This window comes from Salvia hispanica, unplaced genomic scaffold (assembly GCF_023119035.1).
Source record: "Salvia hispanica cultivar TCC Black 2014 unplaced genomic scaffold, UniMelb_Shisp_WGS_1.0 HiC_scaffold_406, whole genome shotgun sequence".
NCBI classification, from domain to species: domain Eukaryota; kingdom Viridiplantae; phylum Streptophyta; class Magnoliopsida; order Lamiales; family Lamiaceae; genus Salvia; species Salvia hispanica.
Genome location: NW_025952142.1, coordinates 51,773 through 74,401, shown reverse-complemented (window position 1 = coordinate 74,401; position 22,629 = coordinate 51,773). Strand labels below are relative to the sequence as shown.

The following is a 22,629-nucleotide window of genomic DNA, read 5'->3' as shown; positions in this document are numbered from 1 at the left end:
TTTAAAAGTCGCTCACCCCGACTCAAATCTAAGCAATTAACCTCTCTTCTTACCCATCTGGATAGAACATCAATAATTTCTTAATTTCACATTCTTCCAAACTCTTTCCATTGTGGAGTAACACTGTTTCACATTCAATTAATTTCATTGTCATATATATCTAGCTAATTTCAAATATGATTCGAAAAAGAAAAAAGGAAAAGAAAAACAAAAGAGGAAAAACTGTAGGATCGGACCTCCGTCACGCCCCCACTGCGACGAGGCAGTGTGCGTGGGCCGCCACTTGAAGATTTCTCAAAATCCCCCCTTTTGAAGTCCATCAAAATTCACACTCGACACACAACAGAAACACCCCGTCTTCTCTCCCTCGCTCACCATGATCATCCCCTGTCTCTCAGAGGCAAGACCCACTCTCACAGTAAAGGTATCCAACATCCCACCCATAGCCATAGCCAAAGACCTCCAGGCATTCCTCGAGTCCCTCCTCGGACCAGACACCCTCTACGCCGTCGAAATCTTCACGGAGCGTGACAACTGGAAGTCCAGAGGCCATGGCCGCGTCCAATTCGAGAGCCCAGAAGCCAAGATCGAAGCTTTATCCCTCTCCCAGCACCGGAACCTCCTCTTCAACGGCTATTACCTCACACTCGCCCACTCATTGGAAGAAATCATCATTCGACCCGTAGACCCGGTTTACCGGGTCGGAGGCGGCCCGGCTCGCTCCTGTTTGCTGGGATCATGATTAGGCCTGATTGCATGGGGACTTTGGAATCTTGGGGTGGAATGAAGCTCTGGTTTATGCCTGACAGGAAAAGCATCCATTTTTTTGTGGAACACGAGCTCCAAAGCTACAAATTGGAGGTGCAATTTGGGGATGTTTTGGAGAGCGGACCGTGTTGCTTGGATAAGGGTCATAAGAAGGTTAACGCCATTCTTTTGAAGGTATGGTTTTTTGCATTTTTTAGTGGTTTGGATTTCTATGCTTAAGGTTTTGGGGTTTCTGCACAAGTTCTCCTGTAGAATGTGTTTCTTTAAGTATTGTGCGATGATGAATGCTGTATGGCTATAGTTTCCTTCTAGTTACTGTTTAGTTTGGGTGGTGATCAAGTTTCTATTGTTCTTAATTTGATTATTGGAGTAGGGCTTTCTGGTTTTGTTAGCAGTTGGCATTTCGTGTTTATTTTATTCCAGTTTGATCAGAATGATGAATTAATGTATACATGAACTGGTTGGCGTCTATTACGATGATTTCTTGAAGTTTGGTTGGTGTGAGTTAGTGGTTATGATTGATTTATTTGGTTGTACTGCTTAAATAATGTAGAGGCTTATTATTCGTAAAGGAGATCTGTGTATAAGGCTTGCTGCACTTGTCCTTAATAGATGTATGGACATACAAGATACGGTCGAAGAGCTTATACATGGTGATACGATGTGGAGAAACTGTTACTAAGTTTGAAGATTTGTGTTGGCTTATTCGGGTTTGGAAATTAGATGAGCAAAATGTCCTTTCTTCCCACTTGTTGGCATCTTAGGTTCATTGCTTTTGAATCTTTTTCTTTCTCAATTCCAAAAGAGCTAACTGTTGTTTATCATGACCAATGTTTAACAAAAAAAACAACTGCAGAAAGATAGTGAACTGGGTCATGTATACTCTATGAAGGCTTTACTTAGCTTGTTGTGTTTATATTTATGGTCATACGCGTGCCATTTATTTGTTTTCATTTTGTACCCATTTCACTATTCACTGATCATGTCCAAGTTGAAGTCTTCTTTGTTCTACGCCTATAGATCATGCATTGATATATTTCTGTTTGGAATTGTTTGTTTTGTTAGAATTTGTATGAGTCAATTCTAGTTGCAGTCTAGCTTTATTCTTTCCTTTCTATTCCCCAGCTTAGACATGCACCAAAAGTATTCAAAAAGGTTTCTGGGCCAAAGATTGCATCAAGATTCACTACTGATAGGTATCACATCTGCAAAGAAGATAATGACTTTATATGGGTTCGAACAACTGATTTTCGGGTATCAAGTCAATTGGATATTTGTCCGCACTCTGCTGGGAGATTGAAGAAGGATTCTCAAATGTAGACCTATACACATCTTTGCCGTACTACGCAAAGATGTGACTGAACTATGGTTTGAGGAAGTGCAGTTTGAACATGCCTCCAATTTAGTTCCAATTGTGAAAAATAACTGGATTTTCAAGTACCTTATGAGGTCCTTTTTCAGATTAATTCACTGGTGCATCGTCAAAGTTGAGCCTTTCAGCGATAAACAACGATGTATTTCAGGTCCTTAGCAACATGGACATGGATACTGCTCTGTTAATTCTCAAGGAAATGCACAAGTTGCCCTCTACTTGTTATGAACCTAAGTCATTTATCGAGAACCAACCTTCCATTACCACTCACAATTGCAGAATCTTCCTTCAGCGGCTTCCAAGAGACTGATCGAGCATAACATAATGAGCTGTCATAGAGTTATGGTGACTCCAACTAAGATATTTTGCTTGGGTCCTGAACTTGAATCCTCAAACTACATTGTGAAGAACTTTGCTGATTACGCTTCAGACTTCATGAGAGTCACCTTTGTTGATGAAGATTGGGGCAGGCTTTCTGTGGGTGCAGTTTCCACAAGCATAATGAAGGGCATCTTTGCAAAGCCTTATAGAACGGACATCTATCGCAGAATAGTCTCTGTTCTCCGGGATGGGATTGTCATTGGAGACAAAAAGTTCGAATTCTTGGCTTTTTCTGCCAGTCAACTGCGTTCGAACTCAGTTTGGATGTTTGCTTGAACGATCATGTCAAAGCAGATGATATCAGAGAGTGGATGGGATGTTTCAATAAGATCCGAAGCATCTCAAAATGTGCAGCGCGGATGGGTCAGATGTTCAGCTCGTCGGTGCAAACTCTGCAGGTCAGTCCGAGGGATGTAGATCTTATTCCTGACATTGAAGCTGTTTCCGATGGCGTGAAACATTGTTTCTCAGATGGAATTGGAAAGATTTCCACTGCATTTGCTAGAGAAGTTGTCAGGAAGTTGGGTTTGTCTCATGTCCCATCGGCGTTTCAGATCCGCTAGGCGGCTATAAAGGGGTGATAGCTGTCAACCGGCATTCCTTCCGGAAACTTTCACTGCGAAGCAGCATGCTTAAATTTGAGTCCTCGAATTGCATGCTCAACATTACAAAGTGGAGCGAGTCCCAGCCGTGCTACTTGAACAGAGAAATCATTACTTTGTTTTCAACTTTGGGAGTCAAGGATAGCGTGTTTTTGGCAATGCAAGACCAGCAACTACAACTGCTGGGAACAATGCTGACGAACGCCAAGGCAGCGCTGAACGTGTTGGAGAGCACCGGTGGGGGTGATATGAAAAGCTTCATGTCAAGAATGTTGCTCCAGGGCTATGAACCAAAAAAAGAGCCATATCTTCTGACAATGCTACAATCGCATCTTGAGAACCAGATCTCGGATATACTGAAGCAGGGTCGCATCTTTGTCCCAAAGGGCCGCGTTTTAGTTGGATGCCTAGATGAGTCCGGGACTTTGGAGTATGGCCAGGTTTTGTTAGACTAACCATGAACACAGCCGAGTTGGAGGGTGGAGATCAGCCTTTTTTCCAAAGGGTGAATGAGACTACTTCCGTCCTTAAAGGCAAAGTTGTGGTGACAAAAAACCCATGCCTCCATCCAGGTGATGTCAGAGTTCTTGAAGCTATATTCGACGTGAAACTACTGGAGGATAATATGGTGGATTGCCTTGTTTTCCCCCAGAAAGGAGAAAGGTACATTTTTCTTTCTTTCTTAGGTTCTTGCGTATTAGCTATTCGTGTTTCTGGTAGGAATTGACGTGATGGTTTTGCAGGCCTCATCCGAATGAATGCTCTGGTGGAGATCTTGATGGTGATCTCTATTTCATAAGCTGGGACATAGATCTCATCCCACCTCGCACTGTGACCCCGATGGACTACACCGGGCGACGGCCACGCATCATGGACCATGAAGTGACCTTAGAGGTAGTCTGAATTCTGAAACTTGCTTTTTATCTTGTTTTTATTAGTTCCATTACCTATTTTTCTGCATTTTTTTTTCAGGAAATACAAACGTTCTTCGCCGATTACATGATCAGCGACACTCTGGGCGCAATCTCTAATGCACATTTGGTCACAGCGGACTGTGAACCCGAAAAAGCTCTCAGCTCCAAATGCCTCGAGTTAGCAAACCTTCATTCTATGGCAGTCGACTTTGCGAAAACAGGTGCTCCGGCTGAGATGCCAAGGTATCTAAAACCCAGAGAGTTTCCCGATTTCATGGAGAGGTGGGAGAAGCCCACCTATGTCTCACATGGCGCGTTAGGCAAGCTCTATCGCGCCACCATTCAGTTCATCAAGGAGATGAAGCCGGACCCGGTCTTTCCAGATGAGATCCCAGCAGACGCATTTGATCCGGATCTCATCGTCGATGGCTCGAGTCCTTCATTGCAGCTGCTGAGAGCCACAAGGAACAGTACATAGACAGGATGAATGCGCTTTTCAGTTACTACGATGCAGAGAGCGAAGTGGAGATTCTAACCGGGAATCTGCATCGCAAGTCGGTACTTGCAGTACGATAACCGGAGGTATGGAGAGGTGAGGGAGCGGATCTTGGTGTCGGTGAAGAGCTTGATGAAGGAGGTGAAGGGGTGGTTCAGGAGCAGCTGCGGGAGCGAGGGGAGGAGCAGCAGAAGCTGGCATCGGCGTGGTATTATGTGACGTACCACTCGAGCTACTCGAGTGGCAGCCAGAACTGCCTAGGGTTTCCATGGAGTGTGGGTGATATCCTGATGGACATAAAGGAAGCTAAAAGTAAGATGCTGCTTGAGTACTCTGTTGAGTGACATGCTGGCGCGGATGTAGAAATTTGTTTTAGTAGGGACTGACTATATATTCTAAATTTCTAAGATCGGAATTTTGAGACGAAATTAACTAAGTTTTGTTGTGATGATAGGGGTTTCGCCAAAAATTCGACAATGCCATATGAAAAAAAAAATACTACTAGTACTACTAGTTTGGTTTTACTATTTTACACTTTCATGTAGCATAGCATCTACAGACCACTTCTACTACTATCATTGTTAGCTATTCTGCATTTTCAATCTTTTTGTTTTCCTTTTTATGTTTAATATTATCCGTAATTATGTTTTTGGAAAGTTGATCTGCTTAAAATTAATTAATTTTAAATTTAAATTTTATTAGTATTAAAATATATGTGTAGACATAATTTTTTGGAAGAAAAAACTAACTTATGAAATTTTTATTTTTATTTAAAAATAAATGCATTAGATGGAACCATGTAGGTGTGTTGATTCTTAAAGTTGAATTGTTAATGTTCATAGTAAAGTTTGAAATGCTAATGCAAGTACACAACAATTAACTAAGTTGCTATAATAATATAGTATGATAGTATAATACAATCAAGAGAACATCAGCTCTTGATCTGATTATAAAAGTAATCTAATTAATAAGATAGGAGTTATGTTTTTACTCCATCCAGTAAGTTGAATGTTTTGAGTTTAGAATAAATGGAGAAACAATATTAATTCTCTTTTAAAATACGCACTATCTTTGTCTCGTTCAATATGTCCATAATCATAAATGGCCTGAGTTTTAGAAAAAAATATTTAGTGCAGATATAATAGGGAGATGAAAGGTAGTTGGATATTAAGTGTAATATAGTGTAATTTGTTTTCAAATATGAAAATTGAACATTTTAAATGAGATAAGCTAAAAAGGAATGGTGAACATCTAAATGGTGAGGGAGAAAGTAGTAAATAAATAAATAAAAAGTGCTTTTATCTATTCGTCTTTGTCCATTATTTGGTTCAAAATTCGCGCACTAAGAAAGTGGATATTTTCATGTCAAGAGTAATAAAGAAGCACTACCCTGTCATATCTTCTATCTACATGCTTCACCAAATGAGATAATGTTTAAAAAAACTCACGAAAAAGAAGCATCACTTCCAATTTGACTAATCCACATCAAAACTTTAAAGTTTAAACCGCCAACAAGAAACAACAATAATAATTAAATCCATGAGTCACATAAAACAAAAAATGAAATCTTTAAAGCTTGCACGCATCTACATATATTCAAATATAAACACAACAGTTCTAATAGTTCAGGAACAAAAAAGAAACGACGTCGGAAGAGCCTGCATTTGAGATCAAATACACTATCTAATTCGCAAACAAAACAATCATAAAAAATAATGTAGTTTTTTAATCCAAATAATTGACTGAACATGAAAAGAAAAAACACAAGTGTGGCGTGTACAGCTAGACGAAGGTGGGCCCATCGGTGCCGAGGTCCATCGAGCCCTTGGCGTACCTCGACGAGAAATTCCGCGACGCGTAATAGTAGCCGTCGGCGTCGTCCCCTTCCGGCGCGAATTCCCCGCTGCCGTCGTCGAAATTCATGGCGTAGCTCAACGGATCGTATTGGAAATTGGCGTGCTTTCCGGCGCTGCGGTTCCGATTGAAGCGCCGGATGAACGTCTTCCACCTAGGGCCGGCGACCAGCTCCGACCATTCGCGGATCTTCATCACCGCGCCGACGCCGCGAGACCAGAAGGAGGGGCGTATTCTCTGCCACCACGTGGGGCCCGCGGGGTCCCGGTCGAAGCAGGGGAAGCTGAAGCAGCCGCGGCGGCGGAAGAGCGATTCGGAGGAATTGTCGAGCGGTTGTGTGATCTGGATCGGGGTTTCGCGAGGATCCATTGTATGTATAGAGTTGTATAGGCGGCGCGGGGGAGAGTGTTATGGTCCGCGAAGTATTTTCTTCTCACTCATTTCTCTCTCGAGCTCTGCTTTTGCAGCACATAACGGCTGAAGAGAATAATTATTGATTTGGAAAAATATCGGCCCAAAAAGGGCTCAAGTGTAAAACGGTGCAGTCAGGAAGTTTGGTTAAACTATCGCGCCAATAATATAAAGTACTACTAGTAAAGTTAGTAAGAATACATTATTCACGTGAAAATCCACTGAAATCAAAGATGGTTCTTTTAACTTTAAATGTTCAATTGCTAATATGAATATAGTCACATGAATACTCATTAATTAGATATATCAATCTCATATTCCATTCCTCCCATAAAAACAACCAATATCCATTTATGACAATATTTTTTCCTTTCTCTTTTACTTTAGTACTTCATCCGGATATAATCAATTCTACTAATTACCAATCAGTCCGGATATAATTAATTGCTAACTAATTACCAATCCCAAATTGAGATCAATTTTCAACCATTAGATGAGAAGATCTGTGTTAATATAAGCAAGTTAATATATTTTAAATTTAAATAATTATTAATTAAATTAAAATGGTATTAATGTCAAATCTAGTAGTAATTATAACTAACTACTTTCTCTCCTCAAAATCATCTCAAATCTTTAAATTTATGTAACTCTCTCAATTTAAATTATTTTTTCAAAAAATATATCAAATTAAAGATAATTTAATAAGGATTCCAACGAGATCTCAATTGCATATGTTCCGACAACGTTCGGATGATGAAATTTGATATTTTTTATTTTAGTTTTGTAAAGTTGATACTGGATTTTTATCAACAAATACATCAAAAATCTCAATAAAACTATGTAAAAATCTCAATAAATATGTGTTGATATTTTCTAGATCTAATGTTGATATTCTTATATCATATTGTTGATATTTGTAATACACAATGCTGATATAAAAACACCCACGAAAATTATCGTATGATAACATGAATGACGATATTACCCTTTTTGATATTTTGTCTACTATCTATGAGATTTGTGAGCTTTAATCTCATCCACTCATTTTAAAATCCAAGAGTGGAGATTTAGTCTGATTTTAGATTAGGTCTTAAAGCATTAAATAAGACCTACCTCCCGTCCTATAAAAATATACACACTTTCCATTTTCGTCCGCCCACAAAATATGTGCATTCCATTTTCGAAAGTTATATTGATTTAATAATGTATGTCCCACTATCTACTAACATTATTTTTACTCTTACTTTACCATACCATTCACCTCCCTCTCTTATTTTACCAATTTTTTCTTAATTCACGTGTCATACCCATTGCTCCATACTTCTATGGGTCGGAGGAGTATTCATGGGCTCCATCATCCGTTACATAATTTCAACTATTTTGTCTCTTTCTCTTTTACTTTATAAATTGATTGAAATATTTGTCAATCCTAATTCCTAAATGACATATTTTTATCGAACGGGGAGTATATAATTTTCAAAAGACTTGACTATGGTACTCATAAGTCATGCATATTCTGATATTCATATCTTACTTCCAAGTATCATCATGGAGTATAACTTTTGAGCATCTTTTTTACTACTTCCTCCGTCCAAAAAAAGAAGACAAATTTGTCATTTTTGTTGTCACAAAAATAAGACATTCAAATAAATGGACTCACATTCCATTAATACTACTTTTTTTATATTTATTTTCCTTTTCTTACTAATAATATGAACTCCACATTCCACTACCACATTCCACATTACCACTACATTCTAAATTAAAACTCTGCCACTCACAAAGTACCTATTTTTCGTGAGAGAGGGAGTATATTATAATTTCATGTTTATAAACGGAATGTTTAAGATTAGAAAACACTAAACTTTCGATGATGAAATAATCAAATTTGCTTCTTTTGTCACCATGTATAAGAGTATAATATATTGATCTCGCCAATTAGATCTATAAATTTAATGGGTCTTTTACATCGCATTTGATTTGTCAATAAGTACATTATATAAGTTTTAATTAAAATGAAGTATTAACAAAAGTTCTTAATTGTAATTGTAGGAAGACAGCCACCAACCTTGCCAAAACAAAAACATTTTTAAAGAAAACACATATTTAAAAGACAAGTCTCCTTTACCAAAACACCTAAGAATTAGGATATGCTAAAATATGATTGTTTGAAAATGTACAGATTATTTTATGAAGCTAGATGGCAAAACTAACTAACTTGAGACTTTACCGCAGCTGTATTCTATGTCTGTATTTAACAAAATCCAGATTATTTTAAGAGGCTGGATGGCCAACCTAACTAACTTGACCATCTACGGCAGCTGTACAAATAAATGGAAGATCTCTTTTCTAGCTTTTTATGTCTATTCATAAATATAACATGTTCTCAATTTTTCAATACTGGCAATGCATATACCAGCTAGTAACACACACAACTTTTTTAAAGACAAGGCAAGCATACAGCATACACATATATAACCACATGTGTGTGTGTACATAGATACTAGAATATCACCAAAAGAAGAAAAACAATCTGAAAAAAACTATAGAATAAAAAAATAGAAATGCAGACTGAAAATAAATAACAGAATGAATGTGTTATGTGCATTTCAACGTGTTACATCGTAGGAGTATTAATCTCCCAAACACAAAAATCTACATAAATGTCACTTTATATTAAATCCAGGATATCCCACTTTCTACTAAATGCAGGAAATGTCACAAAAACCAGCAAATATTTGTTGAAACACACTTTTGTTACATTATGTTTCTTCTTCACCCATCTCCATATAGGATCACAATCATGAGAGTTGACAGATCGAATAGGATAGCCCAAATGAGATACCTATCGTATCCAACATATGTGCACGACTATACATGAGCAGTTCTCATAGAATATGAACATGAAGATGGACGATAAAGTGTTTACTAGCAACAAACAGACACAATTTATCCCTACCAATAGAAAATATCTGGTTTCAAGGACGTTGAGGCAGTTATATAAGGATAGTTTATCCTAGGCTTGCATCTGTAATATGAGAATCCAAAGAGACCTGAAGTCCCTTTCCTTGTCCCAAGAAAGAAACATGAGAACAATGGTTGAAGAAAACTAAAAGTCATATTATGCTGCCTACATATGAACTACTCTTAGTAAAATAAGCATTTGTGAATATTGAACGAGGCCTTTTGCTTACAATTTTGTACTAATTTTTCACAAGTTCAAGAACCAGACTAAGAGCCATTTATAAGACAGCTGAAAAGTTAAAGAAACTAGCCTGTCAAACAAGCTGCAACCATCAATTTCACCATGAAATGCTTAAACACACAGTCAAGTAATATACACAGAACACTCGATATACCGAATTCAAACACATAACATTGAGCAAAGATCACAACTCTTAGAACTAACAAGTGCATACATCAGTGGTATTATACAGTTCCAAAAACACACATCTAATATTAACAGCCTTTACCTACATAGTCACCGCACTCCCAACTCCAGCACGGATTTTTCCATAGACCTTCCCGGCCTCATCTGAACTCCCAGCATCAATTGCAATTGCCCCGAAAAGTGCACGGAACGCACCACAGACCACAGAAGGAGCTGTGGCATCGGTGTTGGTTGCAACTCTCACAACATTCTGCAAACTGAGCCGAATTCCCTCAGCATTGCAGGAACCCTCCACCTTAGAGGCCTCAGAGATGGCAAGGTTCAAATCCTTGGCAGAAATATCCACATCTCTCCTCAGTGATTGCAGCGCCACAGAGGTTTCAATTACACTTTCTCCCAACACACTCAGAGCCTTGTTGTTCTCCTCTGAGTAGGAGGAGTGTGTCATTGCACGTCGCAGCAATCCCACTCCATTAAATGTATAGCTAACACAGAATAATTCAACAAATTTAAGCATAGAGAAAATTTAAGGTCACAAAATTGCATAGGAACAAAATACGCATAAATGGTGTTTGTGAATACACAGAGGCTTACTTGATCTCCTTTTGTAGATTAGCGAGTGATTTTGAGAAAGACGACGGCAGTGTTAACGAGAGCTCCGGCAAAGATGATTCTTCCTCGGAAAATGCCTATTGCCAAAAAACAAAACTGAAGAAATGGAAAGCACCGACACGCACGAACACAAATAACTTAGCATATACATTTTTATGTGTGCTTTTTTTCTCAAAATGATGAAAAGCAAGGTTTTCAATGATCGTGCTTATGCAAGTTCATGTACCACATTTTAATTAGTTATTTAGAGAGAGAGAGAGAGAGATTACCTGCGCTGAGGAGGAAAGGACGGTAACCAAGAGAAAAAGGAGTAGAATAGAAACCCTAAAACCCATGGTTCGCTCTCCGTAATCGATGCTACGACGATGGAAAATCAGTGAATTTGAAAGATGAACTGCTGATAGTGAGTGATCTTTACCTTTACCCTTCTGAAACTCAAGTCAACAATAACACCATTTTTTTTCACAGTTTATTTAGTGGTAAGTGATACTGATTGTTGGGCCTCTTGAGCCTTTATTTACAGGCCCAATATGTACATAACATCATTTCAGGGATGTGAATTTGATCCGGGCGATATCCATGGATTGACCCGAATAGCCCAACAATTTTATAGGATTTGAGTTAAAAAAATTTATAGTCCCGAAAAAATGACAATCTGAATAGCCTTAAATTGAAAAAACTTGTAAACCAAGGTTGGCCAAAATTACTCTCAGCCCATAGGATTGGCTTAATTAAATAATTTCGTATAAAAGCTTTGTTGCATAGTTTCATGGGAGCGTACGATCCGTTTTCATTTCTAACGGTACACATTAATTAGGGAGATAATCTCCTTCCGCAAGAAAACACTAACAAATTTACTACACCAAATTCATAGCAATTGTGAAAGTCCTAATTTCCCGATATCCAAGCCACTATAAATAAGACCCATTCTCCCCCACATTTCAACACCACACTCTCCCCTATCGCCATGGACACCAAATCAAGCTCCGTCGACACATGCACGCCGGGCGGGCCCCACCACGGCCCCACCACCGACCCTCGGCCACGCTCGGCCGCCACATCGCCCGCCGCCTCGTCCAGATCGGCGCCACCGACGTCTTCTCCGTCCCCGGCGACTTCAACCTCACCCTCCTCGACCACCTCATCGCCGAGCCCGGCCTCACCAACGTCGGCTGCTGCAACGAGCTCAACGCCGGCTACGCGGCCGACGGATACGCCCGCGCGCGCGGCGTCGGCGCATGCGTCGTCACGTTCACGGTGGGCGGCCTCAGCGTGATCAACGCCATCGCCGGCGCATACAGCGAGAATCTCCCCGTGATCTGCATCGTCGGTGGCCCCAACACCAATGACTACGGCACCAACCGCATCCTCCACCACACCATCGGATTGCCCGATTTCAGCCAAGAGCTTAAGTGTTTCAAAACAGTCACGTGTTATCAGGTACTACTAATATTGCAGGGCATGCCACGATTAAATTTTAATACTCCACTTGATTATGTTATGTTTTAGGCAGTTGTGAGTCACTTGGATGATGCACATGAACAAATTGATAAAGCCATCTCGACGGCACTGATGGAGAGTAAACCGGTCTACATTAGCATCAGCTGCAATTTGCCTGGTTTGCCTCATCCTACATTTGCAATAGATCCTATCCCTTTCTCTCTCTCTCAAGGTATACATATTCATAACTCACCCATCCACTAAATTTTTCCACCAAGTTTCATTACATTTCTTAAAATCCGTGTTGGGTCAACTTAGACACTTAGTTCGATACCTACACCAATTGGTTTTAGGATGAAACCCATGGATTTTTAAAAAATACTCCCCGTCTTTGAAAATTTGTCACTTATTTCTATTTCCGTCCGTCTCTAAAAATTTGTCATCTTTCACTTTTACCATTTTGTATGATGACCACATATTCCACTAACTCATTCTCACTCACATTTTATTATAAAACTAATATAATATAAAAGTAGGACCAACATGCCACTTACTTTTTAACTCATTTTCTATTACATTTTAAAACATGTCTTAGGTCAATTGAATAAATTGGGAGTAACTTATGATTTCCACTCCATATGACTAATTTTGGTGACAACGAAAAGGGAATGAAAGGACTATACATAGTAGACGGATGGAGTAATGTTCATGTTATTCAACCAAATGATGTCGTCTTGTTAATACCCTCCCGGTTTCACAATAGATGTTTCATATTGTTGTGAGTTTTAAATAATTGTTTAATTTTGCAAAAGAAAAGACAGTGTAAAAAGTTAGAAAATTTGAAATAGAAATTTATTGGATATTGTCCAAATAAGAAATAGGAGTATGAGAAAGTGAATAAAAGACAACATCGTTCAATTCACAAACGCAATATCCACGTATATAATTTTCAATTGTCATATCAGATTCAACTTCACTTTAAAATAGTCATGAGATAGTTGCGAACAAATCGAACTTCATAATTTCTCGGAATGATTTCAAAAGTACAGATTAAGCAACAAGGTAGGGCTAGAGGCGGCGGTGAACGCGCAGCGGAATTCCTAAACAAGGCGGGCAAAACGGTGATGATAGGGGGCCGAAGCTCCGGCTATCCAAGGCAGAGTCCGCGTTCGTGGAGCTCGCGGACGCATCCGGCTACCCAGTCGCAGCGATGCCCTCGGCCAAGGGGCAGGTCCCGGAGCACCACCCCCGCTTCATCGGGACGTACTGGGGCTCGGTGGGCACGCACTTCTGCGGCGAGATAGTGGAGTCCGCCGACGCCTACATCTTCGTCGGCCCCATCTTCAACGACTACAGCTCCGTCGGCTACTCCCTCCTCCTCAAGAAGGAGAAGGCCATCATCGTGCAGCCCGACCGCGTCGTCGTCGGCAACGGCCCCGCCTTCGGCTGCGTGCTCATGAGAGACTTTTTGAGAGAATTAGCTAAAAGGTCACTAAAAACACCACTGCATTCGACAACTATAAGAGGATTTTCGTGCCGGATGGGCAGCCTGTGAAGAGCGAGGCCCGCGGAGGCGCTGAGGGTGAATGTGCTGTTCCAGCACGTGCAGAAGCTGCTCACCGGCGAGACCGCCGTCATAGCCGAGACCGGAGACTCGTGGTTCAACTGCCAGAAGCTCAAGCTGCCGGAAGGATGCGGGTAATTAACGATCTTCGTTTTAATTGTACATTTATTTTTATTTTTATTTATATAATTGGAGGGGGAAAGTTGGTCTTTTAGGTACGAATTCCAGATGCAGTACGGATCGATCGGGTGGGCGGTGGGAGCCACGTTAGGGTATGCGCAGTCGGTCCCCAAGAAGCGCGTGATCTCGTGCATCGGGTGACGGGAGTTTTCAGGCAAGGGCGGAGCCACATGAACCTCAAAATTTTGCACAGTATACTAATATTTCTTCAAATTTATACATTTATTTGAGGGATTGTGATCAAAACAAGTATACATCTTATTACAGAACGCAGAACTAATCATTTTTGGGCAACACAAAGATTATTGTTAGTTCGTTTTTAGGTCATTTTTCAAAATTCGAATTTTAAAAATATTCATTATTAAACCATTTTACATCATCCTTGCTGATGAACTCAAAATGTTGAATTTTGCATATTTGAGTTCCTACAATTTATTTGCTTATGAATATTTTTGTCCCTTCTAAATTTAAATCCTGGCTCCGCACTGTAATTTTAGGTGACGTGTCAGGATGTGTCGACGATGATACGGTGCGGGCAGAAGAGCATAATATTTTTGATCAACAACGGGGATACACGATCGAGGTGGAGATCCACGACGGGCCGTACAACGTGATCAAGAACTGGAACTACACGGGATTGGTGGAGGCGATGTGGAACGGGGAGGAAACTGCTGGACTTCGAAGGTGCAGTGTGAGGAGGAGCTGGTGGCGGCGATTGAGACGGCGACGACGGAGAAGAAGGATTGCTTGTGCTTTATTGAAGTAGTCTGCCACAAGGATGATTGCAGCAAAGAGCTGCTAGAGTGGGGTCAGGGTCTCTGCTGCTAACAGCCGCCCTCCTAAACCTCAGTAGGATTTCAATTTATCGACCAATAATCCACTCCTCCAATTCAATCTTTAAAAACATTGTTCCACTATGTTTTTGTTGAACATCCGAAAATAAAGCTCTCAAATGGGACAAGTTATTTTAATATGAATACTGAACATAAATTTAAGGACAAGTATTTTATAGTGGACTGGAACTTGAAACCCTTAGCCTTAGAAACAAACACATTAACTCACACATACAAGTCACTTTCATTTTAATCCCATGCATGCTATGCAATAAGACTGAAAAATTTATTCTATCTTCTTTTTAAAATATTTAATTTATTTCTCTTAATTTTTTGTCCCTTCTTTCTCTCTCTTATTTCCCATTTTTTCTCTCCTTCAATAAAGGGCAAAAATAAAATTAAAATATCAAAATTAATTTTTAATAAAGGATAAAGAATAAATATATTGAACTGCCCTCATGTGTTTGAGGATATTTTCGTCCTTAATAGTTTGAACATAAAAAATAGCTCAAACGATATTACATCGAAGATAATAGACCTCAACATATTTTCAAATATTACATACCAAAATTGATACTCCCTCCGTCACGAATAAGAGTTCAGTTGAGTTGAGTGCGGGTTTTAAGAAAAGTTTGAATGTAATAATTTAAATGTGTGATAGTGGAACGGAGACCCATTTATATTATTATTTGCAATCAAAGTGGATTAAAATTAATTAGAGCTTCTAAATTAAGGAAAAGTGGGGTCATTTTTTATACTCCCAAGATAAAATGTCTAACCGGGACTCCTAATGGCGGACGGATGAAATGGCCAACCGACTCTATCGGACGGAGGAGTACCTTAAAAAGCTCACAGACCAAAAAATTTCCCTCTTCTTTTAAAACAGAGCATGAAGTACGACATGTTATCGAAATAGTTCCTTTAATTTTGTCTTTTAGAGAAAATAAGAAACACAATAAAATTCAAAATTATGGACAACGACGAGATTTGTGCACTTAATTTGTTTAAATAATTCCATGATAAAATGTGTCATTTGATATGATAGAGAAGACAATGCTGAGTCCATTTTTGAATCCCCTGCTTAAATTGATCAATTTAAAGTATCTATATAAATGAATTGTAAAGGAGTAAGAAATTAGGTGATGCATGTCCAACTAACTTGCTCAAAACAAAATCATGGTAAACAACAACATCGAAACTGTGACAAAATTGTAACAGCTGCTGCAGGTTGACACACGAGAAATGGATCCACCAACTAAGCCTTACCTAACACTAAATTTCAAATGAAATTATTGTTTTAGTTGAAAATTGATTTCAAGTAAGTACTTAAATCTTTACGTCATTTTTGCCTCATTTGTACTGTACTATATACATTTATTGTAGTGGGCGTTCCTGACGAGGTAAAAATGTAAAAAATAGCAATTAATTATAACAAAATTTTTATTGACTTTTATATTATTTGCGACGATTAGTTGATGGAGAAAGATGGTTGATAGCAGAGTCTAGGAGAGGAGAGAGTCCCCACGGATTAATTAACTAAAAGCTGCTTTAATTAATTTGGTGCAACATCTCTCTTTTGTTCCTTTAATTTCTCTGGTTGGTGTGCGATTAATTATTAAACGTAACTATAAACCCTCATTAAAAAGGTAAACCATAACTGTTCATCACTAAGTGTACTGTAGAGGCTGAAAGAAAACAAACATGCAGGAAAAAAGAGTGGATTCTGGAGAAAATAATGCAGTGTTTTGGTTCATTTCTCTGTTGCTAGATTATATGCATTTGGACGTCATATGTTATAAAAGGTGGTAGTTAAAAAACCTATTTTTTACTACAATATAATTTTGCCATTTTGGAATATGCTTTTCCAAATAATTATTGAAGGATACCAAACAGGCCTTAAGGGGCTTTGAGGATATATAGAGAGGAGAGTGAGTGAAAAAATTTAAACCGTTCTCATTACAACAGGAAAAGATTCATCATTCATGGCAGGTCGCAGAATCTCCACCATGCTCTCTCGTTCTCTCTCTCCCCCTCTACTGTTACTTCACTTGGTAACTGACTTCACCTCCATTGTGTGTTTTTATTAGTATGAAATGTGTTTGATCACAAGTTTGTGTTTTTGGTCGTGATTTAAGTGTTTTAGGACTTTGAAACTGAAGGGTGTGGATATTCTTGATAATCATAGTTTTTGATAACTTGATAATTATGCAAATTAAAAGACATTTGTGTATGTGTTAGTTTTAGACAATTGATGTGTTTTTTTATAGGCAAAAAATATGGATTGAGGAGGGGAATGCAGAGGTTTAGTAGTGCTGCAGTTGTTGAGGAACCAATAGCCCTTCTGTTCAAGTTAATCACACCAAGCTTTTCATCAATGGCCAATTTGTGGATTCAGCATCTGGTAATCACAACCTCAATCATTGTACTATGCAAGAATTAGATTTAATCAGCAATCCTCTGTTCAGGAAAAACATTCCCCACGTTGGATCCCCGGACTGGAGAAGTCATTGCCCATGTTGCTGAGGGCGATAAGGAAGATGTTAACCGTGCAGTCTCAGCTGCTCGTAAGGCCTTTGACGAAGGGCCATGGCCTAAAATGAGTGCTTATGTAAGGTTATATGCATTTGTACTTCCCTACATTTGTTAAATAACTGAGTGTGTGTGTGTGTTTATAGTGTGGTGATATAGGAAAGGTCGCGCATAATGCTGCGTTTTGCTGATTTAGTCGAGAAAAACATAGAAGAGCTAGCTCAGCTTGAGACATGGGACAATGGCAAGCCATATCTGCAAGCTTTGACATCTGAACTTCCAATATTTGTTCGATTATTCCATTACTACGCTGGTAACATATCCTCTGATCAATCTTTGAGTCGCCTATACGCTGTTCAATGAGGCAAAACTCATCTGAGTCGTGCAGGTTGGGCGGATAAAATCCATGGACTGACCGTGCCTGCTGACGGACCTCCACGCCTGTTCAAGTTCTGCACGAGCCAATTGGCGTTGCAGGCCAGATCGTTCCATGGAACTTTCCGCTTCTCATGTTTGCTTGGAAAGTTGGCCCTGCTCTTGCTTGTGGAAACACCATTGTCTCAAAACTGCAGAGCAGACGCCCTTGACTGCTCTGTATGTTGCCAAATTGTTCCGTGAGGTAGCTTCTTGATTCGTAACATGGTTGAATTTGCTGTTTAACAACTGAGCTAACTTAGGATAAGTACATGTGTTCAAGTCTGCATCCATATCTTGATTTTGTTTTCGACTTTTAATTAGGCCGGTCTTCCTGATGGTGTTCTCAATATCGTGTCCGGATATGGTCCAACTGCCGGTGCAGCTCTTGCCAGTCACATGGATGTAGACAAGGTTTTGTCAATCTGTTATTGCAAACAAACATACTTTACATTATATGTTGATTCTGTGTTTCAAACTGCTTAAACTTGTTACTATTAGTTAATGAAAACTCTGCTGCTCTTATGCAGATTGCTTTCACCGGATCGACTGAGACAGGCAAGGTCGTGCTTGAGCTAGCTGCGCGGAGCAATCTAAGCCGGTGACACTCGAATTAGGAGGCAAATCTCCATTCATTGTATGCGAGGATGCTGATATTGATAGCGCCGTTGAGATAGCACACTTTGCTCTCTTCTTTAACCAGGTTACTTTAACTACCTAATTTGTTGATGATCATCAATAATGTCATAATCAACTTTCATCACTTAAATCTACCATCAAATCTGTAGGGCCAATGCTGCTGTGCTGGTTCGCGCACATTTGTCCACGAGAAGATCTATGACGAGTTCATTGCAAAGGCTAAGGCGCGCGCTCTTAAGCGCACTGTTGGCGACCCCTTCAAGAAAGAGATCGAACAAGGCCCACAGGTAGCTTCCTGTATAGTACATTGTCACGATCTTCTTAGTCGAAAGTCATGATTGATTTCGACATCTTATCAGATCGACTCAAAGCAGTTCCAGAAGGTTCTTGGTTACATAAAATCCGGCATTGATAGCAATGCTACTCTGGAGTGTGGAGGGGCGAGTTCGGGTCTAAAGGCTACTTCATTCAGCCAACGGTGTTTTCCAACGTACAGGTGCTGTCTTTACACCGTCCGTATTAATTTTGATATGGATCAAAGAAGCCCAAGTCAACGTGGATTTAATCAGTCCACATCGACTTAGTAAATGATCATGGCTTTATGCAATACTAATTGAATGTGTGTGAATCAGGATGATATGTTGATAGCACGGGACGAGATTTTGGACCGGTCCAATCCATCTTGAAGTTCAAGTAAGTCTTGCACTAATCTAGTTTGATTGCGAATTTGGAAAAATTGTTACACAAATGATCGATTTTGGGGCGGTAGGGACATCGATGAGGTGATAAGACGAGCAAACGCGACGCGGTATGGCCTAGCGTCGGGCGTGTTCACATCAAACATTGACACGGCCAACACAGTGTCGAGGGGGTTGAGGGCCGGCACGGTGTGGGTGAACTGCTTCGATGTGTTCGATGCAGGGATACCGTTCGGAGGGTACAAGATGAGCGGCATCGGGCGGGAAAAGGGGGATCTACAGCCTTAACAACTACCTGCAAGTGAAAGCTGTGGTTACTGCTTTGAAGAATCCTGCTTGGTTGTAAGAAAATCTTTGCTTCAGAAATGGAAGTGTCAAACATTTTTCATAAGGTCCAATAATTGTTAACTTACAACATCACTCTCAAATATGTGAGATTAAATATCTCACCAATTGAACTATAGTCTTTCGTATAGTACTAATAGGTTTGTGATTTATGAAAAAATTAATTGTAATATAAAATACAGAACTAAAATCCAGAGGTCATTTTTAAATTAAACAAAAGTTATTTTTTGTAAGTTTTTAGGTAATTTTAGAAAGATACCTAAAATAATCTAAAAATGACCTTAAATTTGGATTTTATAAAATGACCTAAAAATTAGTAATTAATAATGATATCCATGTAAAATGGGTTTTTATTGATCATTACATTGTCAAAAATCCAATCATCAAGATTTGACCTGCATTTTGTATTAAGATTAAATCTTGTTTTGATCAAGATTCAAAACCCTACTATACTAAAAATACCATTAGAAATATATCATTGAATTTGAGCGCAATTTGCCTAATCTTGTCTAATAAAGACAAAATTGTCCCTCAATAATTAGGATTTCAATTAATTCACTAATTGCCACTAGTCACAAAATAGGGGACCTGACAAGAGACTACACAATTTTCATTAACTCAAAAATGGGTGATTTTTGTAGGATGAGGTCGACCTAAAAATAAATATCAGTGTCACAATATGTCTAAATCAAAGCATCTGTAGTGTATGTCTATGCATACAACATCGTATGGGCTACACGTTTCGTTTTCTTCACCACATGAACAAGTTACTATCAATATTATTAGTATTGGGTTCTTTTGTTAAAGAGAAGTTAGTGTTCGTCAACATATCCCAATCCCACTATACACACCATTGGGACCATTAGATCTTCGAAAATGATAAATAATTGCAAGTACAAAAATACAACTATCAGTCAACGTCATGTTGAAAGATTTTATAGGAGTTAAGTTTTTTCTCTCAATTGCATTTTACACTATAATTACCATAGATCTTCGACTAAATAAAAAAAATAAGAGTGACTATGTTAATTATACATAGAGTATATGATAGAAAAAATGATTGTACCTTTCTTTTCAGTTCTTATTCATCAAAAATCTCGTTTATGTCATTTTATAATGTTAATCTCACATTTAATATTTTATCTATAATCTTTTCTCGCATATCTAATTCTTATGAAACTTCATCAAATGAAAACATATAGTATGTGCTAATTAGTTAAATACTCCATATCTATTCTCTCATTTAACAACAAATCGAACTTAATTATTTTATAATTACACTAATTAAATATTCATTAAATTATATGGTTAATAAAGTATATAGCAATTTTTTCATTGAAAAAATTAATTTGATCGAGTAAGTAATACGGTGTCGGATATATCTCCTGTCTCTACGTCTTATAAATAAAAAAGCTCGAGTTGAGGGCAAACACCCTTTAGAATGCTTATTTTTAACCAATGCTAGCTCAGTTTTAAATGGATGTAATATTAAAATGTTTATGACATTAAATTATCAAATTAACTATGATAGGCAAGTTTTTCGAATAATTATCGATTCGTTTTTCTAAGATCTAGTATAATTTTGAATTGGATCAGATCATGGTGTGTCGGAGCTTCAAGATTCAGAGGTGCATAATGTGATTATAAGATTTTTTCTTTTAACAACTATATATTGACATGAAATGATGTTCTTTAGTCGAAACATTGATTTTTTTATAAAGTCTTTCGTCTTTTGCTTGGAAATTAGAAATGAATTGCGGTTTTAAAAAATCCTGACTAAGTGGGTTCTCGGAAATCAGAAGTATGTTAGTAAAGTTCTAGATGATACTATGCTTCACAGGGTTTTTTACTCCCTCCCCACTTTAGAGTCCGTCACTTTGCACACCATTTTGAAATAGATAATAAATATAAAGTGGTGAAAGTAAAGAAGTAATAATAAAAGGTAAGACTCTTATCTACATTATTTCTCTTACTTTACTATTTCTCCACTTTAAGTATTTATTATGATTTTTACAAAATGGATGTGTAAAAGTGACTTAGGACTCCTAAAATGGGACGGAGGAGTATGATCTACTATCATAAACAAAGCCATATCACACGTCGAATTTGCTTAATTGTAGTAAATTTTTTACCGTATATATTAATTTTTTATGAAACTATCAAATGAAAATTTAAATAAGAACTAGCTAAGATTAATATTATTTGGATTCCACTACTACTGTTGTTCGGTCATAGTATAAATTATTAATAATTATCATAAGTTGATTTACCATTGAATTATGTGCTAGTTTAACGAAGACATCCACGCAATATAATCTACGTGGACGAACAAAATTAGACGAATCCACGCGCTATAAATTGCCATCTTAACCAATTGAAATAATTTGGAAATTACGCGTGTGTTATCAGACTAAATTATTGAATAATATACCAATCAACTGCTAAAGTAATCAGTATGCACAGGTGGAAATGAAGTACTAGTTCCTTGATATTGAAATTGACATATGAAACAATTATTATTATTATTATTATTATTATTATTATTATTATTATTATTATTATTATTATTATTATTATTATTAGGTATGCAATTACGGTATAATACTACTAATTAGGATCACTAATATATAAATCAATAAAACCAATATAAAGTTTAAATATATACACAAATTAATTTAATCAAACTAACATAAAGTTGAACTAGACTAAAGTTGGGCAAAAGGTCTACAAATTCATGAACTGGTAAGTCGTAACTCGTAACTGTTACTATTTTTTAATGACAAATTCAATCCTGATTAAGAACTAGCTGTCGTGATAGGAACGGCTATTATATAGTATAGTATAGTATAATAGGGATGTGATAAAGGGAAGTGTTAGGATGTCACCATTTCTTAAAGTAACATTATACCAAAGTATTTAATCAATTATTTATATAGTGATTTAATAATTATCGCAGTAGGCAATAAAAAAATGTTCAAGAATAAAAAGAAAAAGTCAGCAATATTTTATACAATATTCAACAATTTTTTCTGACATACAATATCCAACATGCTGACAAAGAACCTATAGATTGTTGTCTAGCGTATTAAATATTGTTGTGTAGCGTTTATAATATTGTTGTATAGCTGGTGTCACAATAGTTACTTTAAGAAGTGTTGTCATTTTAACACAAACCTGTGATCAAAT

The 22,629-nt window shown here is 38.0% G+C and overlaps 2 protein-coding genes and 3 pseudogenes across 2 annotated transcripts; 4 read left to right on the top strand and 1 right to left on the bottom strand.

The window, feature by feature from the left end:
* The first annotated feature begins 312 nt into the window (after nucleotides 1-312).
* Nucleotides 313-5,135, top strand: LOC125199155 (annotated as a pseudogene).
* Nucleotides 5,136-10,059: 4,924 nt separating this feature from the next.
* LOC125199167 (protein NUCLEAR FUSION DEFECTIVE 2-like) lies at nucleotides 10,060-11,242 on the bottom strand. Its single transcript, XM_048097287.1, has 3 exons — nucleotides 11,071-11,242; nucleotides 10,784-10,878; nucleotides 10,060-10,674 (listed from the first exon to the last, which is right to left on the bottom strand). The coding sequence occupies exons 1-3, from the start codon at nucleotides 11,134-11,136 to the stop codon at nucleotides 10,272-10,274; spliced, it is 564 nt and encodes a 187-aa protein (XP_047953244.1). The 5' UTR covers nucleotides 11,137-11,242; the 3' UTR covers nucleotides 10,060-10,271.
* A 555-nt stretch (nucleotides 11,243-11,797) lies between these two features.
* Nucleotides 11,798-12,320, top strand: LOC125199160 (pyruvate decarboxylase 2-like). The gene is made up of 2 exons (XM_048097285.1): nucleotides 11,798-12,241; nucleotides 12,315-12,320. The coding sequence occupies exons 1-2, from the start codon at nucleotides 11,798-11,800 to the stop codon at nucleotides 12,318-12,320; spliced, it is 450 nt and encodes a 149-aa protein (XP_047953242.1).
* LOC125199169 lies at nucleotides 12,109-14,964 on the top strand (annotated as a pseudogene).
* Nucleotides 14,965-17,111: 2,147 nt separating this feature from the next.
* Nucleotides 17,112-19,553, top strand: LOC125199170 (annotated as a pseudogene).
* The last annotated feature ends 3,076 nt before the right edge of the window (nucleotides 19,554-22,629 follow it).